The sequence below is a fragment of the Marmota marmota genome, unplaced genomic scaffold (assembly GCF_001458135.2).
Source record: "Marmota marmota marmota unplaced genomic scaffold, marMar, whole genome shotgun sequence".
Lineage (NCBI taxonomy): Eukaryota > Metazoa > Chordata > Mammalia > Rodentia > Sciuridae > Marmota > Marmota marmota.
Window position 1 is genome coordinate 5,729,642 of NW_025999842.1, and position 19,242 is coordinate 5,748,883.

The 19,242-nt window shown below is 36.8% G+C and overlaps 1 protein-coding gene across 3 annotated transcripts in view; it reads right to left on the bottom strand.

Moving 5' to 3' along the window:
• Positions 1-19,242, bottom strand: part of Ube3d (ubiquitin protein ligase E3D) — a 144,375-nt gene that overhangs the window by 56,499 nt on the left and 68,634 nt on the right. For 2 of the 3 annotated variants that reach the window (XM_015498974.2, XM_048802434.1), the window contains exon 9: positions 8,431-8,569. In XM_015498974.2, the coding sequence (XP_015354460.1) occupies positions 8,431-8,569 (139 nt within the window). Of the gene's footprint in view, positions 1-4,743; positions 4,933-8,430; positions 8,570-19,242 lie in introns of all 3 variants that reach the window. The other variant, XR_007347349.1, reaches the window with a different exon arrangement.

A 19,242-nucleotide genomic window follows, 5' to 3' on the forward strand; every position in this document is an offset into this window, starting at 1 on the left:
TCCCACAGTAGACTTGCTGTGAGAAGGGAGAGAGCTACCGAGGTCATGCAACCCTGAAGGAAGGAAGACTCCCAGAGGCGGGGAAACAGGGACAATGGGTGTTCACAGATGAACTTCAGAGGTAACTAGCCCCTGAGTTCTTTCTAGAACCGGAGTATGGTAGAAGAAACCATGTAAAATAAAAAATACTAACTTTGTGACAATGATTCAATAGTTAAGGACTGTGTGAAATGAAGATTAATAAGGAACATGAAGAAATGAGGAAAATAATTAAAATAATTAATAATATGTGAACTAGTGACAAGGTGTTTGGTATTATGAAAATAAATGTTTCCTTTCATTTTATACTTTAGTGGGGATATATGCTATTATCATGTAAGTGTTTTTTATAGTTTAGTTCTTAAAAACCTATTACCAGAAATACTATGGTTGTTTGCTATCGTGCAGATTTCTGAACTCCATTCCAGAGTTACTGATTCAAAAATCTCCCAGCTGTCACTCAGAAATCTTAATTTAAAGCAAGATTTCCATGTACACTGACATGTAAGAACCATTATTGATGTCATTGCAAAATTAGAGAAACTCTATTTGTTGTGCAGTCCTCTCCAATCCATTTCATATTTATGGCTACTGGGGTACATAGGCCATGAGTGACCCCAAATAACAAACTCTACCTGAAACCTGCCACGACTTGCCACCAGGCCTTCATTCCCAACACACCATAACCGGCAGATAGACTGAACTGGATCAGGCCGTGGTTGACTCAACCTTAAGATTCTATATTTTTAAGCTAAAAGTAAAATAAATATTATTTTGCTAATGAAAATACTACATTTTGTTTCATAAGATAGAACATAAGATAGAATATTGAGGATCAAGAAAAAAGTGAACTTATTTTTAAAAAAAGGAGCCATAACTATGGACAGTGGACGATACTTCTTTCCCGCTTCCCTCAATAAGACCAAGGCCAGAGCACCCCCAATCCCATCAGACTTCCCTTGTAAAGTGCTAGAGAAGGACAGTGTCCAGCTTTGCCTTGAATCCTTGGTGGGGACAGAAATGCCTGAGAAGTAGGGTGTGAGGTGGAAATCTGGGCAGGGCAAGAAACCTCTTGAACAACAGGATAAGACAGCTACAGGGACAGCTAAATGTCCGCCTAACCTCCAGACTCTCTATCTGACCTCTCCTCTCCTCTCCCTCTGTAGAGTATAGCCAGACAGTAGAGTCCACTATGAAAGGAGTAGGAAGAAGTGACAATTCAGGCTGGAAAACTGTATTCAACCAAGAGTACCTGCTTATTTCCCCAACCCACAGAATGCCCTTCAGGGCAGAAAGGAATGAAGACAGCAACATATTTTCACACCCAAATTGCTGAGGCAATTCTCAGAAATCTGTTTTGAGGAGAGAGATTGAAAATAGAACAGTAATCGCTACCTTTGAGACTGCATTCCTTAAATATAATAGCTAGCACTCGACTCCTGATTATTTTTGCCCACTGAGGACAAAGACTTATCAGGAAAAATAGAAGGTGAGCACATCTGGGGACAAGTATGCTAACACTACTCCCTTCCTGGATGCACACACATGTTACCAGAGCTGAGCAGATACTCTGGCCAGCGTCTGTCCATTTCCGTGCAGGTAGATCTGCCTCCTGATTACATCTGTGGCAGCCCCTGGTTGTCTGGAATTGTTACTTTAAATAATAAAGGCTATAATTTTCTCATAGCATGTAATTGTCAGATGAAGCCATTTAGTAGACAGAAAAAAAGGGTGTAGAGATAAAAACTTCACTTCCTCTTTTCTTTAACTCATTGTTGTTATTCATCTATAAAGTTCCCAGGCCTCCTCTGCCTACCTACTATTTCTAGGAGCCTCTAGAAATATTTTACATATATACATACACACACATTATATGCATACATATATATAATTATTTATTTTATTTAAAGTTCCTAAGTTTAAGCCAACAATTCCAGCTTCAATATCATAAAAGTTTTTCACCTGAGACGCTGAACAAATGGCAGAGTAACTAATCAAATTTTACATCTTACTTTGTTTTCTTCTTCCCTGGATTCAAATATTAATAGGTAGTGAAAAAGTAACTGGATGGGAAAATTATTTGTAAAATGATTAATTTCTAAATAGCTGAAGAGTTTAATAAATGGTTTTTATATGATGGAAATCAGTAGATTCTTAAAGTTAGAAATTAAACTACATGAAAGTAACACAGTCAATCTCCTGCTCTAGAATAGTATAGGAGACTCATTTTCAAAAAGCTTCAAGTACTTCACTTTCTCCACTGAACACTGTATAGTTTCAAATCTGTTGAGCTGAAATATCCCTAGCCAACTCTAATTATCCAATGCGATAAAAGTCCATAAAGTGTTTTGTTTCTTCTTTTCTACATATTTCCACCTTATTACTAAACCAGCCAGCATATACATAAAACTGTAATTTCACAAAGAAAAACTTACTTGCCAGGATCCACAAAGTTTGAGAATGTTACTCACACTGCTCCCAGTTTGAGGGTTGTGGTTCTCTAATGAATATTAAATAAGAGAGATACTGTTGCTGCCAGATGGTAAAAATAAGATGCATAAGACCCAGGACTATCAAAGAGAACCATTTGGCAATTTTTTTTCCTGATCATAAAATGGAATAAATAATATAGTCATAAGACTTGGGTTTAAAACATGGCCCTGCATGTTGGTAATTATATAAACTTGCCCATATATTTTTTTTTATCTTTAAACTGAGAGTTGATGTGAGGATTTTTAAAAGGATATCTTTTGTGCAAACACTCAAAATTGCTATAGAATGCAAGAAATCTACTTAGGATTTTTTTTTTTTCTTTTAAGCTTAATTCCTGGACTTGATGTCCTTGAAAACTCCATCTACACCATTTGGACAGCTTAGAGCAGCTGTGCAGAGCTGAAGTTAATGAGGTAAGGCATGAGACTGAATACAAAAGGTTTCCTAAGCTTAGGCACCCAAGCTGTGGAATACTCCCAGGGAACACTCCCTCTGAATCTCTCAGTCAAGCATGGCTCCAAAAAAGAGTCCTCTTGAGCATTCTCAGTGGGGGAGTCAAGCTATAAATTAGGAGGGAGGTGGAGTTTAACCAGATGGGTCAAATTATTAGGAGAGCCTTTGCCATGCTAATACCTAGCTACACAGTGTTTAAGTTGGAGGAGAACCAGTTGAAATAGACCTGTGGGCAGGTGCAGGGTGGGAAGGCAAAACCCATTCAGGCACTTTCTGGGCCTCTGGCCTGATTCTGTGTGTACCAAAAAAGAATGTCAAAGGGAGATCTCTTTCCTATTGTACCATTTGGACCAAAGTGGCCCTGACTAGTAACTAAAGAAAGAAATGGTATCCTCATGGCAATCAGCCCTGAAACTGCAGAAATGAGCAAGCCTGCCTCCAAGAATGTACAGAAGAGTATTCTGTGTTGGTCACCCAAATCTTTATAGAGGTGGGTCAGAACACTGTCTCCCCATTTGAACAAAACATCAGTTCCATACAATTCCCCTAGAACAATTCTCTCTGATGCCAAGTACATTTGGGAAATAATATTTCCCATATCCCTCCAGCAATAGTGTCACCCTGCCTTTAAGCACATGAAACACCCTAAAAAAAATCTTATATTTTAAAAATTATAACTTCATTTAACCAAACTTATTAAAAGAAGCAGAATTATCCAGTGGTTAAGAATGGGAAATTCTAGAACCAGGCTTTGTACCTCGTGTCCCTCCACTTACTAGCTCTGTGTGAGCTTGGGCAAGTTTATCCTCTGGCTCAGTTTTATACATGTGAAATGAGAATAATAATATATCTTCTTTATGAAGATGTCTTGAAAATGAAATGAGCTAATAGGTGAAAATCATAGAGAAAAGTACCTAGAATACAGAAAAGACTCCATAAATTTTAGCTATTCTAATTTCATTAGTCTGATGATTAATATCTATTTTTATAACAACTAATAGCATCCTAAGGAACATGTGTTCCATGGAATAGAGAAGTGCTAGTACAGAAAGAAGATCTTATTTCAACCCCCAAAAAGAAGTTAGCACCCTCTGTATCATAAAAAGCACTACTGACAAGTCAGTTTTAGTCTCTAATGTCTATTTAACTTTCCTCTGTATGTTTCCCTGTCAGTAGAGTAGCTAGTCCTTCTAGCCCTAATAGGGTAGAATTCTAGGGAAAATGCAGTTACCATGATAACCAGCAGCTGTTGCCCAGTCCTGGTTCCAACATGATTTCTCTTCAAGTACTACCTTCTAGTCAGAGGCCCTATCAGATTCAAAGCTGTCCTCAAAGGACTTCAGGTTAGGAACCAGAGTTGCCCATCAACATGGATATGGAAATGACCTTGTACTTCCTCACCCTAGAATTCTGAAGCATGCAGAGGGGAATAAACTAGTAGTAACAGTAATGGTCATGCCAGCCTGCAAGCTGCCTACTCCAAAGAAGCCTTCTGCCCACTCCATGGAAGCCCTCTGATACCCCTCTGCCTTGGTTTCTGGCATCAAAGCTTGACCCATTTCTGCTGCTGTGATCTGCAATGCCCAAGGAGCCCTGTGCTACATGCCAGGCACTTCGCTGGTCTGACTTGCCAGATCTTTCTAAGGGCTAAACTTTTCATCAAGTCTTTCTCATTTGTACAAAGCCCCAGGCTGCAATTTCAATGCCTATACCCACCTTTGCTCAAACTTATTGAAATATCTCAAATTTAGACCTTACCTTGAGTCTAGCCTTGTTCCAGTAGAAATAGGGCTGAAGCTTCTGTCCTTGAATTTATGCTACTCATGCCTCTGCTTCCCTCCAGCTCAGTCTAGGGTGCCCCATGGCCATGCCAATTTGCATCTATCCAGTCATCTAGTCATCCAGCATTTTTCAACTGCTCTCTACATACAGGCACTGCTCTGAGTTCTGTAGGTGCAATATTGAACAAAAATAGGTACTCCCTGTTCTCATATAGACACACTTTAGTCATGGAAAAAGACAAATAAATGAATCCAATCATTTCAAATTATAAAAGTACTAAGCAAAAAAAAAAAAAAAGTGAAAGTTATAAAGTAATGGTGACTGGGAGAAAGGGATTCAGTGAAGGAGACAGGTTACGCCTCTTGGGAGTGGAGACACCTGAGCTGAGACCTGCAGGACAATATGAAGCCAGCCATGTGAAGACCTCATACAGAATAGTCTCCTCAAAGCAGAGCCAACAGCCAGTGCACAGATGCTACAGCCAGAACCAGCCTGTGATAGGGAAGGGGGAAAAAGGCTAGTGAGTGTGACTAGATCAGAGTAAAGGACAAGAAGAGAAAGTAAGAGAAGAGGCTAGAAAGGGAGGCAGGGCCAGATGGTGCCCATCCTCACAGGCCAAGATAAAGAGTTTGTATTTTATTCTCATTGCAATAGGAAGCCATGGAAGAATAAGTATGACATGAGGAATGATAAGTCCATCCCTCTTCTTGAAGCTGCAACAACTACAGTACGTATGCACTCAGCAATATGTCAGGGATTCTGAACCAAATCCTGCATTCTGTTTGCTGATAGTCACACTAGGGATACTACAGTGCTGTAACCGAGTAGAAGCTAAAATTATAATACTACCACCAAAAGCTATCCCTGTTGGCCTGAGAAATGTTATAGAGTAATTCAAGAAGGCAAAATTTCATATATGTTAATAGCTCTCATTAATAAGATAAACCCTTCCCCTTGGGATTTGGCAATAATAACAACTCCAGCAGGAGTGGCATCCGAATCCTAAAATAACAGCTTTGCAGAGAAAGTAGAATTGCTCACAGTGAATACCTCAGCCTGAAAAGTAAGAGAATTGGAAATGTAAAGATAGTATCTGTAACAAGTGTCATTCTACTACTTTACAGCTCTTGCCAAAATAGCTCTTTAAAAAAAATGTACATGAAAGTGAGTTTCCAATTAAAAAAATAAATCTCAAATATAGGCAAATAGTGTCCCTACTTCTTGCAATTATAATAAATGATTAAGTAGGTGTCACAAAGATGGAAAGGCAGAGCATCTCTTCCAAATCCCTAAAGACACCTTCCTCATTTTAACTGATCCTTTGTCTAGAGTGAAGACCTGCATAGGGAAGCTGACTCCTGGAGTGTCCCTGATAAAAATACATCTTTCCAGGGGTAAGAGCAGAGATGAAACTTTAGCAGACATTCCTCATAAGATTCTGCCAATTTTCTCTATATTTCTCAATCCAGTGTATGTGCTCCTGACAATAACATTCAGCAAACAGCCTAAACTCAGATGCAGTACAATCACCAAGAGAGGACAATGAGCAGTTAACATCCAAACTGCTTAGGAGCTCCTCTGATTAAAGATGCTGAGAGCATACTGATGCCACCAATTACAGGGGCTTTCATGCACCTGTGTTTACATGAGACTGGGAGGGCACTTACAGAGGACAAGACATTTTCTGTCTCATGGAGAAGAAATACAGGTTAGCCCTCTTCTCAAATCCCTCAAACTTGGTTTAGATTACTCTTTTGCTTTTAGTATCTTTAACACTTGTGTTGAGGTTACTTTGTAATAAAAGTACTCTCAATTTCTATCACACACGGACGACTACCTTATCTCCCCCAATATGCCATAAACTCCTCGAAGTCAGAGTCATCTCTCTGGCTGCTCGATTACCCCTGGTATAAAGTTTTCTAACAGTACATAAGAGAGACAGGGAAATAAAAAATAATAGTCTTCCAGCTTCACTCCCCCAAAATAACTACTGTTAAGTTTCTTGTAATTCCCTCCATTAAACTTTGTGGCCTTACATAAACTTTTGTGTTATGCACTATTTAATCCATGGAGTAAAACTTAGAAGAAATGTGGATTGATATCACATAATTTTAAATCATTTCTAATTCAAGGAAGTATACAAATAAAGAATTATAAATTACTATAAAATAAGGGTACATATGTGGATGTACCCAGTAGATATATCCTGCCTCCATCCACCACTCACACCCCGTGCCCCCAGCTCCCAAGACTTTAGTAAGCACTGTAGTTGCATGGCAGGTGGAGCAACCCTAGCACAGGCCTGGTGAGTTCAGTGCAGTCTCTAATCCACCAGGTATTCTGAGGTCAACTCACTTCATCCTTTTGGATCTCATTTTCCTCTCCCCCACAACAAGAAGGTGTCCCTTCAGGTCCTTTTGATGAAGAGTCCAGGATTGAAGCTGATCGAGTAACACCAAATACAAATAGGCATGCTAAGGCCAAAGACTGAACTTTTTGTCAGGGCCCAAGCTAAGAAACAGGCAGAAAATCATAGAAACAACCAATGCAACAGATTTCTAAGAGATTATGGGCATAAATTAAATTGAAGCAGCTATTTTTTAAATCAATTTCCTGAGATGTAATTCCTAGGAAAATCTTAGATGTCTCATTTGACCACATACTAGAGATACATCAAATAATATTTACTGCTCTTTAAGTTACCTTAGTATATGTCAGCAACTTTCCAGAAGCAGAACCATATTTATTCTTTCTCAGAAATGCATGTGGCCTTCCTATAAGCATCTGAAGACTTGTGATTACTTTTCCATTGTCATGAGTCACAGATGTGTTCAATTATACTCAGTATCTACAGGGCCACAAGTTAGGCCACTAGTTAACATCTTAATTTTATTTTATTTTTTTGGTACTGGAGATTGAACCCAGGAATGCTTAACCACTGAGCCACATCACCATTTTCAGAAAGGGTTGCAGTAAATTGCTGAGGGCCTTGCTAAGTTGCTGAGGCTGGCCTCAAACTTGAGATCCTACTGTTTCAGCCTCCCAAGATGCTTGGATCACAGGCATGTGCCACTGTGCTGGCTTAACATCTTAATTCTCATTTGCCTTCTCAGACAATTAGATGGCTATTAAGAAGAGAGTCTTCCTGCTGATCATCGTACTGGTAAATCTACATGCAGCACTGCATTGTACCAGGAGCACAATTAAATATCCAGGGGAGTGGGAAGTGCTAAAAGAGGAGAGAGAGGGAAATGGGAGTAGGGAAGATACTATCCAGGTTAAAGATTTTGATTTCAGGCAGCTGACATCAGTAAAGTCAATAGTAAAGGTTGAATATCCTTGCTCTAGGGCAAAGCTTAGAGGAGGGAAGTGGCATCTGCAAGTGTTGTTGCCACATCTTCTTGTTTTTTTCTATAAGAGGCAATAAAAATGGAGGTTCAGAGAACAAGCCTTGGGTTCTGCCACTGCTAGGCAACTCCCTAATCAGTTCTGAGTCTCCATTTGTTCATTACTTAAAATGAGGCACTGTAACACATGCATTATGTTATTATTACTACTATTTGAAAATATGAATTTTCTTGGGCTATCTCCTGTGAAGGATCCTTGAAAAAACAATTACAAGTTAAAATGAGAAATCACACTCTAATAAAGAGTATCCCTTACCTGAAATGAATTCATTTGGCGAAGGGATGGTGGCAGGATGGCATTACTCCTTGATAGTATCAACAGCAGCTCCAAACAGGTTGCAGCAGGCAAGGTTAATGAGTGGACACTGATGTCACTTTCCCAGGAGCTGGCAAGCCTGGAACACCAACACATTGACTCTGATAAATGCAATGTAACTATTTTTCAAATCTGATCTAGAAGAAGAAAACTTTCAGTTGTGGGAGAAAAAAATGCAATGTACAAAAATAAAATGTATTAAAATTTTACAAAGAAAATGTCCAAGACATTTTTATAATGTTGGTAGTACAAAGCAGATGGATTAGGCAATTCTCAGGCCACCATTTCTTACCCAATGCATAAGAGTCATAGCAAAAGCACTTATCTTTGTGGGATCTGTTGGCAGGGAGGTGGGGAATAATGGCTAACACATTGCGGTGATTCCTATGTTCTATATGCTCTGCTCTACGTGGAATATCTTGTTCACACCTCAACAACTTAAGTTATTCCCACTGTACAGATGTCGAAATGATTTCTAAGCCAGACAGGCCCTTGTGAAATACTAGTTCAGTGATTTTCAAACTTGTGAAAAGTAAAGAATCCTTTTTTTTTTTTTTTTTTTTTTTTAAATCTTGTAACAGCTCCAACTTACAATACAAATAAAAGCAAAGCTGCTCTGTTTGAAGGGCAGCATTGGCAGCAGGCCTCCTTCATCTTCCAGAGTGGCCCTTGAAGCGGCTCTGTTATATCCTGTGGAGCCCATTTGAAAATCCTTTCATTTGAGAGATCAGGAAATTGAAGTCAAGGGACTTGTCTGAGACGAGGCAGAGGTGTAGAAAGTGATAAAGGTGGGCCTAGAATCCTGGTTTTCTGCCTCCTTTCTTTTTACTAGATAGTAAAAAGAAAAATCAGGAAATAATGAGAAAATAACATAATAAGAATAATACAGCCAGGCACAGTGGTGCACATCTGTAATCCCAGCAGCTCAGGACACTGAGACAGGAGAACTATGGGTTCATAGCCAGCCTCAGAAACATCGAGGCCCTCAGCATCTCAGTGAGACCCTATCTCTAAATACAATACAAAATAGGGTTGGGGATGTGGCTCAGTGGTTGAGTGTCCCTGAGTTCAATCCCCAGTATCTTCCCCCACCCATCAAAAAAGAATAATACAAGTCTTAGGCTTTCGATTCTTCCACTTATCTATCTATTTCTTGCCTGATCCCCTACTGAAGTGTCTCCTACCACTTCCTAATTTTTAAGAGAAATATATAACCATATATATAATGTTTTATACTTGTTTTATAAAGATGCATATATTCTTTTGCCATCTCCATAAACTCATCTCTGCAAAGCTACCTTTGCCCAACCCAAATCAGTGGTGACTAGTGGAGGTTTAAGGGGCATCAGTGATGAAGGCCATAATGGATTTTAGAGCTTTGTAGGAAGAGTCATGACAAACAGTACCAGTTCCACACAGCCACAACACCAATCAGGTTGTTTATTATGCTAATTTATTTCTGATGTGGGTGGCAGAGTTAAACAGCCTCTGAAGCATTTGCTGGTAAGCTGAACAGGAATGGTCACTGCTCACTTTCCTAAAAATGATCTAATTTCAGCAAGGGCATGTTTGTCTTCTCTGTTTTTTTTTTTTTTTTGGTTATACATGGCAGTAGAATGTATTTTGACATACATACATATATGGAGTATAACTTCCTATTCTTGTGGTTGTACAGGATGTGGAATTACACTGGTCATGTATTTATTCATATATGAACATAGGAAAGTCATGTCTGATTTATTCTACTGTCTTTCCCATTCCCATCCTCCCTCCCTTGCCCCCATTACCCAGTGGACCTCCACCCCCACTCCCCCACCCCCACCTATTGTGAGTCAGCATCTGCATATCAGAGAGAACAGTGGTCTTTGGTTTTTTGGGATTAGTTTATTTCACTTAGCATTATAGTCTCCAGTTCCATCCATTTACTGGCAAATGCCATAATTTCATTCTTCTTTATGGCTGAGTAATATTCCATTGTGTATATGCTTCTCTGTGTTTTAAAAATTATTATTTTATATTGACTGACTATTAATCTCTGTGGTTTTGCTCATTATATAGCATTCTCAAAATTTCTGCTGTCTTTTCAAAAAGTCAAACTTCCTTCTGTCACAGTTGACTCCCAAGTTCACTCTCCACCTACTTTCTTATGCCCTCCACCATGTTGTTACTTTCCATTTCTGCGTGCTCTGTATGGCATATACAGTCTTCTGGGCCTGCAAGGCTACTCTCTTTCCTCATGAACCTCCACTCATCTTGCAAGAGCCACTAAGGTATGATTTCTTTTGAGAACCTTGTGTCTAACCTGCCTAATATCATATTTATATTTATTATAACACTTACTTCTGCCACTCTTAGTATTTTTATTCTTAGATCAGACATGAGTGGATTTCTCTAACTTTGTAGGCTCATTTAGGAAAAAGATTAGAAAGCTGCCTCAAAATTGCATTTCTGTAGATGCACTCACATATTAACTTTCTACTGACTTTTTTTCATTTACATTTGTATGTTTAAGAAATAATTTAAGTGTTTAGAATTTTTAACCTAGACATCCCCCCATCTACACCAAAGTTACTTTCATTCTGAATTTTTTTTTTTTTAAGTACAGTAAAAAAGGTTTTTATTTTTTCTCAGCAAAGGCCACTGGACACTGCCCAGGACTGTGAATGCCCCTTGGAGGTCTTCTGGGAATCTCCAAGATCTAACCCAGGTGGGTCAAGCTGCAGAGCTTCAGTAAGAGTCCCCAGGGATGAGGTGGGCTGTGCCACCTGTGGAGGGGCCTGCTGGAATACAAAGTCCTCATCATTTTCTTTCACTTTTGGTAGTAATATACTAAAAGATAAATTATACAAATAAATATTTTGACAAGAGGTATCATCGTTTGTCATCACGTAACATGTTCTTTATAACAACATATGCTTAAATTTTATCAGCCCAGGCCTTAGGCACTTAAAATTCAGTTTATCTTAAAATGATCATCAAAGTGGTCATGTGGAGTTCAGGGCATGTGTGTTGACAAAGCCCAAGGTATCTGCCTCAACTATCCACCCATGGCTCAAATATCAGTACGATGTCTGTCAATGATTCAGGCACTTTAAGAAACACAAGGCAAAATCTGGATTACTTATGGCTTTCTTCCAAAGACATCATAGGTTATTAAACCTAACTCAGTACTCTTCCACTGTTCACCAACCAGAAGGATACTTCAAAAGGAACGATGAACTAGACATCAATTGAAACCTATTTCCGTGATTTCCTGGGAAGGAAAAGCTTTCCTAAGAAGTCAGAACTGTCAGCCAAATGACCTTAAGTCTAAGCGACCAAAATGCAAGCAGAGGACATACCATCCTTGTTTCTAAAGTTCTGCCTCGAGAAAATTCCCTAGAGAAGCAACTATGGCCTATCTCCTTTAAAAGAGGCAACGTGAAGGAGACAAAAAGTCACTTTCTACCACTTCTAACAAAAACAGTGAAATTGAGACTGAATCAAACCAATCAATATCAAGAAAATAACCTGAGAAAATAGAAGGTGATATAGACTTTTAGAAAATATGAGGGTCATTTAATGTAACACACTAAAATGTCAAATATATATTATATAACAATTCAGTACTAAAAATTAAAATATTTAAAGGTCCAACATACTATATAAAGAAGAAAAATGATACAATATGGGAGAACTTGAGATGGAAACATTCACTTAAATCTCATGTTTCTCATCTTTTAGTAGATGATGTGGAGTTTTCAGTCCTAGATGAACCAAAGAAAGCCAGTAGCCTAGAGGTGGGGTTGTGGCTCAGTGGTAGAGCGCTTGCCTAGCATGTGTGAGGCACTGCTGGTTGGATCCCCAGCACCACAAAAAAATAAACAAATAAAAGTATTTACAACTAAAAAAAATTGTAAAAAAAGGAAGGCAAATAGACTATTAAAGATATTGAAATACAGTGTTCATATCTGTAGATTTTATAAATTCACTTTAAAAGTTGCAATAATGATAAGCCCATTAATTTGAGCTCTCAAAACAGCAAAACAAGCAAATGATAATTTAATACTAGAATCATTAATAAGCAACTATTTAATATATAAGCTGTACAAGTAAGCAAAATTTTTAAAAATTTTATAAGCCATTCTCAAGAACATAAAATTCTGAAATAACTAAATGTGTTGGTGCATCTGTTGTATTAAATATTTTAATTTATATTTAATTAAAATATTAAATATACTGAAATTTATAAGTAGTGTAGGTATGTACATTTTTCAGATAAAATTTATATAAATTTTAATATCAGGTTCATTAAGTAATAAACTGTGTCCTTAAGACAATTTTCTCAAAAAATTTTAAAAGGAAAGTTTTGACCTTTTCAAATCACAAAGGTCAACACTGGTCTTTAATACTCTTTGAATTAAAGTGCTCTTGAAAGATGGAATTTAGGTACACAACTCCGAAAAACTATGCCTTTTGAACTTTGCTGGTAAGAACTCTAAGCCTGTCAAGACAAATCTCCCCTACATCAAAAAGTGTAGGAAAACGGTTCTACTTTAGTAAGATATCATAAGACAATCTCATAATTAAATGTATTAACTCTTGCCAAAAAATAAGAGATTTTTAAAATAAATAAATACCTGTTTTACTGCAAGACACCAGTGACTTAGAATGTAGGAATAAGACTGGGAGTGTGTTCATTAAGGAGAGAACCCATTTGGTAAAACAAAACTCTTGACCTTATTATGCTCAATAAAATAAAAATATGGAGACTTTGACTATAATATCAACCATACAAAAAACACAGTACCTGGTGAGCACAATTTTACTCACTAAAATTTTGACTTCCACATGTGAATCAAATGTTGCTGCAACTTAATCCCTGCTTAAAAAAAAAAAAAAAAAAAAAGGAGAGAACCCACCCTACCAATTAGCCTGTTGGAAACATCATAACTGAACATATATTATTGAGAGCATCTAAAGAGACCAGCTATTCCCTCAGACATTAAAAAAAGTTTTATTACAGAAAATTTCAAATATCCAAAAGGAGAGAGAAAAGAAAAGTGGGTCCATGTAACTAAACTGAGGAAAAACCTAAATAAATCATCTAGAGTTAACCTGCTTCACCTGCTCATAGTTGCTGTATTTAGTTGAATTTTTAAAATTACCAGTTTTAGAGATCCATTCCATATGTGGGTCATGATGGTAACACCTGATACAGCTTGATGACCCATGCCCTGACCCTTGATGACTTCTTAAACTCTAAATCACCTTTCCCGCACCTCAGCCCATAAACAGCCACAAATCTGACCCTTGGAGAGGCAGATTTGAAACTTGCTTTCCCATCTCCACCCATGGTTACCAGTTAATAAATTCTTTCTTTTTCTAAAAACTCATCTCAGTGATTGACATATTGCATGGGAGACAAAATGGACCTGGTCCAGTAGCATACCCAACAACCCTATTTCAAACCATCATTTTCACATGATCAACTCTGCTTGTCTGTATCCCCACATACTATCACCAACCCTGAATTACTTTGGAAGAAACCACAGACAACATATCATTTCATAAGGAAATATTTCAGTATATATCTCTAAAAGATTCTTTTTGAAGAGATACCTACACATAATTCATTATGCTTAAAAATTTAATAATATTCTAGTATCAATTTTGTAGTCAGTGTTCAATTTCCTCAGTTAACTCATTAATAATATTTTCACAGTTTGAGTCTAGACTAAACAAGATCCATACACTTGTTGACACTTTTTTTTTTTTAAGATGGGGTCTTGCTATGTTGCCCAGGCTGGCTTCAAACTTGTGATCTTCCTGCCTCAGTGTCCTGAGTAGCTGAGATTATAGGCATGTGTCACAGTGCCCAGCTTGACATGTGTTAAATCATCCTTACTCTGTATGCCACATATTGTATAGCTCCATCTGTATGAAATGTTCAGAATGGGCAAATCCAGGAAGACAGAAAGTAGATAAGAGATTGTCATGGGCTACAAGGAGGGAGCAATGGGAAATGAATGCTAACGGGTACAGTATTATACTTTGGGGTGAAAAAATATTCATGGTTGCAAAACCTTGTAAATACACTGAAACCCCCTGAATTGTAACCTTTAAAACAGCAATTTTATGGTGTGTACATCATATTTCAACTTAACAAAGAAAGGAATTTGAGGGAAAAAATTACCTTTAAGAACAAAAGGTGGCTTTAGGACATGAACAGAATATTGCACACATTGGCCTAATTATGTAATAATGAACTAGTAAAAATATCCCCAACAGAAACTAAAAAATATTAAAGCTTCTACTGCAATTAATTCTAGACAATATTTACTTGCAAACAGACAAACATGAGGTAAGCTGGCCTTTATACCATGTATTTATATTTAACTTAAAAATAATCATAATGTTTATTTTTATTTTGTTATTCTTTTATTCCTGTTCCCTGATTCAACTGGGAAAATCAATCTTCAAATTATTTATTGCCAGGTTAGCATTTGCTCTTCTTTGCCCTTCATCTATTTTTTTTTCCATTTTAAGACTTTAAGCCATTCTTCTCACTTTTTATTTTATACTTTGAGATAATTGTATTCAAATGCAGTGTAAGATGTAATAAAGACCCAGTTTCCCCTAGTGATAATATTCTAGATGACTGCATTGACAATGATAAAATTCAGCCAAACTGACAATGAATTTCATCAGTTAGATATGTATTCATGTGTATATGTGTGTGTGTTCAGTTCCATGCAATTTTATCACATATGCAGATCCACATGACCACATTCACATTAAAACAGCCAATATACATAACTATTCCATCACAAGGATCTCTCATGATACAAAGGGACACAGCTATCTCTCTTCATCCATTTTCCAATCCCTTCTCCCTGGCACTCATTAATCTGTTCTTCATCTTTATAATTTTATTTCAAGCATGTTATATAGCTGGACACAGTGGAAGATGCCTATAACCTAGCTACTTGGGAGGCTGAGGAAGGAGGATCGCAAGTTTGAGGCCAGCATGAATAATTTAGCAAGATCTTATTTCAAATAAAATTTAAATAGGGATAGAGACGTAACTCAGTAGCATGCATGAGGCCTCCAATACCAAAGAGGAAAGAAAAATGAATACTAATATTAATGAATTCATTTAGGTGTCAACTTTTTGAGATTGGCTTTTTTTCATTCTGTATAATCCCCTCAGGACTCATTCAAATTATTGTGTATATCAATAGTTCACTCCTGGGTTGGGAGTGTGGCTCAGTAGTACAGTGTTTGCTTAGCATACACAAGGCACTAGGTTTAATTCCAACACACACTCACAAAGTTTATTCCTTTTCATTGCTGAGTAGATTCCCACAATATCAATGTACCACAGTTGCTTAACCATTCATATAGGGAAGGACATTTGGCCTGATTTCTGGTTTTGGCTATTATAACTGATAGCTATGAGTTCCTATGAACATTTATTTGTATACAGGTTTTGGGATGAAGATGTTTACACTCTTTCCTAGGATAAAAGTCCAAAAGTCTAAAATTGGGTCATATGATAAATACATGTTTAAAATTTCTTAATTTTAATGTGATCAAACATGAAATTCTTTCCTTAAGCTTGCTACTTTGGGTGTCTTGTTTAAGAAATTTTTGTCAAATCCTCATAAATGCATCCCCCCACCCCCTTTTTTTAGCCTCCTTTAACTCTCCCTACTTCCCCACCACCAGTGACCTCTATTACCTACTGGCCTCTCTTGTCCTCAAAGCCAACTTCTCTGGCAATAATAATTCATTCTCTCTATTGGGTATCTAATAGTCTAAAGTGTGTGTATCCAAATTATACCTTGTGTATCTTTTCTCCTCAGTTTTTTCCCCTGCTATGAACAAGGTTATAATAATGTCTCTTCTTATATATCCTTATATTCTAGCACTTTGACTTATATGGCTAGTCTTTGGAGTGGTATTATCAGGTTGAAGGACATATGCATTTTCCATTTGAATAGATGTTTGCAAAGTCTGTGCCAATTCACATTTACAAACCTGTCACAGAAGACTCTTTGCCCCATAATTCCATTAACAATGAACTAACAGATTGAATTTTTGAAGTTTGATGGAAAAAAATTATAATATGCTATTCATTTGGTTTATATTTGCCTAATTCCAATGATCTTGAATGTCTTCAATCCTGCTTTTTCCTGGCACTATGATTTTTACCTAGAAAGCCTGAGAGAGTCTCTTAATAGAGTTAGGAAATGCAGCCAAGAAAATTATGTAAAAATCAAGAGTCTCTCTAGTTCCCAGACCAGGAGTAGAGGTGAAGGGGAGGCTAAAGATAGTAATGGGAAAATATTTGCTTCTATAACAATAGGATCCATACTTATAAAACACTTAGAAATAAAATTTAACAAAAAAGACAAAGGACCCACAGAAAATAAATTATATAATCTACTTAAGAGCATAAAACAAGAACAAATACAAAGATATGCTTAATATCATAAAAATGTCAATTGTCTCAACATTTATAATTTAATGCAATTTCAATTAGAATCCCAAAAGAACTGGTTTTCATCAGAACTAGATAAAATGACAATATATACAAGGATAATTCTTGAAAGTGACCACAAGAAATAAGAATGCTGATAAGCAGACTTGCCTTTTAGATGCTAAAACATATAATAGAACCAATGTAACTAAATTAATAGTACTGCTACAAGAAACAAATAAATCAGTGGAACAAAACAAAACCTAAAAATGGACTCTAATATTTGTGAAATGTAATATATTATAAAAGTATTTACCCATGATAAATGATACTACAGCTTGAGAATTACTTATTTTTAGTACCAGCTCAAAAAACTATCCATAATGGAAAAAAATAAACTTAAAACCTATCTTACAACTTATGCAAAAATAAATTAAAGATGTGGTAAAGGCATAAATATCTAAAAAAATCAATAAAAATATTCATAAAATCTAAAAAAGCTATATCAAACCATATGCTAGAAGTGTTTTATCATTTTTAAAAAATACACTTAACAAGTTTTTTTACAAAAATCCAAGACAGAGGGCAGAAACTCTGATGATGACAGACAGAATTTCTAAAAATTGATAAAAAGAGGAGAAAGAATGGGAATTAATGTTTTAAAAGGCTCTTAGGTAGTGACTTTTAAATCATCTGAAGGTAACAAGTCTCTATGATAATATAACCAAAAGTACAGAGTCTGTTTAAAATAATGCTCATCTTTACAAAGATAATTTTTGCATACAATTTTGGGTATTTCTCAGATCACTTCCTAATTCACTCATGCCCTCCTTTCATATAAATGGAATCATGCAATATATGACCTTTTTGGTATGGATTCTTTTACTTAGCATAATGTTTTCAAGATTCATGAACCCTTGATAAGAATCACTGCTTTCAGATTAAAATCTTTTTTCTAATTTATCATTTGATTAAATAATACAAACAATTCCATTTTGAACTAACTTCTAATAATATACCATTATATCTGTGTTAGGAATATTAATAAATATAATCATTTAGAAAAAGTTTTCAAAGAGAAGCTCTCCTGGCTCACATTTTTTTTTAACCACATTCCATTATCAGAAGAAATCAGTTGAAAAAGAGGCTGAGAAACATACTTCCAATCCTTTAATCACCCTCCAGAGTAACCAACTGGAAGTCGAAGAATGAGGGCTTGGCCATAATAAATTAGGTCCACTCTAATAACATTCTCATAAGCAAACCTCACACTTGGCACTACAGGTTCCCTGTCCCATCAGGGGCAACTCAATTACCCACTAGAGCCATCATTTAAGTCCTTTATCAATGTGGATATGAAGGGTTTCAGATGTATGAGGCACAAAGCAAGGGCTTAAAATGTTTTCTTCCTTCTTCTTCTTCCTTCTCCTCCTCCTTCTCCTTCTTTATAGATCTAAATTTCTTTATTTTTAAAAGAAAAAATTATTAAAAACATGTCAGTGAATCTATTGGCATTATAACTACTGAGATTACTGGCATTGATCCACTATCATTAATTACTGAGTGTTTTACTTGGAGCTGTTTTATATGGAAGTTTTTAAGATGTTTTCTTCTTTGAGAATTTACTAGACTTGGTAAAACAAATAGGTTTTCTTTGTTTTTCAGTTTGAGTTGGTTGGCAGTTATGAGTATTGAAGAAAATGACAAAACCATATCTGGTATCAGCAGAAAAGAGAGATGTGATCTATCAGAACTCTATCAGCAACTTCAGATACCTTCAGAAACTTTCAGAAGTGGGTGGATCCTAGTGGTCTCCCCATGTCCAACTGCACTCTTCCGACTTTCACAGAATACTGTCCTGTTCACTATCCCTGGCTTTACTCCACTCCTTTTCCTAAGTCCATGTTAGGATTCCCTCCCTTGGAAATCCAGACACTCTTCCTCACAAGAAAGAAGCTGACAATATTGTGATTCAATTTAGAAGAATTAAGCTTGGTCAGTTTTGGTATTTTTGCTATTAGCATCTGACTTGCATGACCCTATATACGACGTGACTTTTTCTGACCTACTGGAAAACAAATTCTAATGACTAAGAATTCTCTCTGCTGTGAATTGCAGTGAAATGTCCACCAAACCATGTAGGGGCTAGGTCAACATCCCACGGCAATATGGAGAGGTGGTGAAATTTAGAGGTAGGGCCTAGTGGGAGGAAGTTTTGTTCCTGAGGGTGTGCACTTGAAGCTTTAAGGATATAGTAGGACCCCACCCCTTCTCTCCCTTTCTCCCCC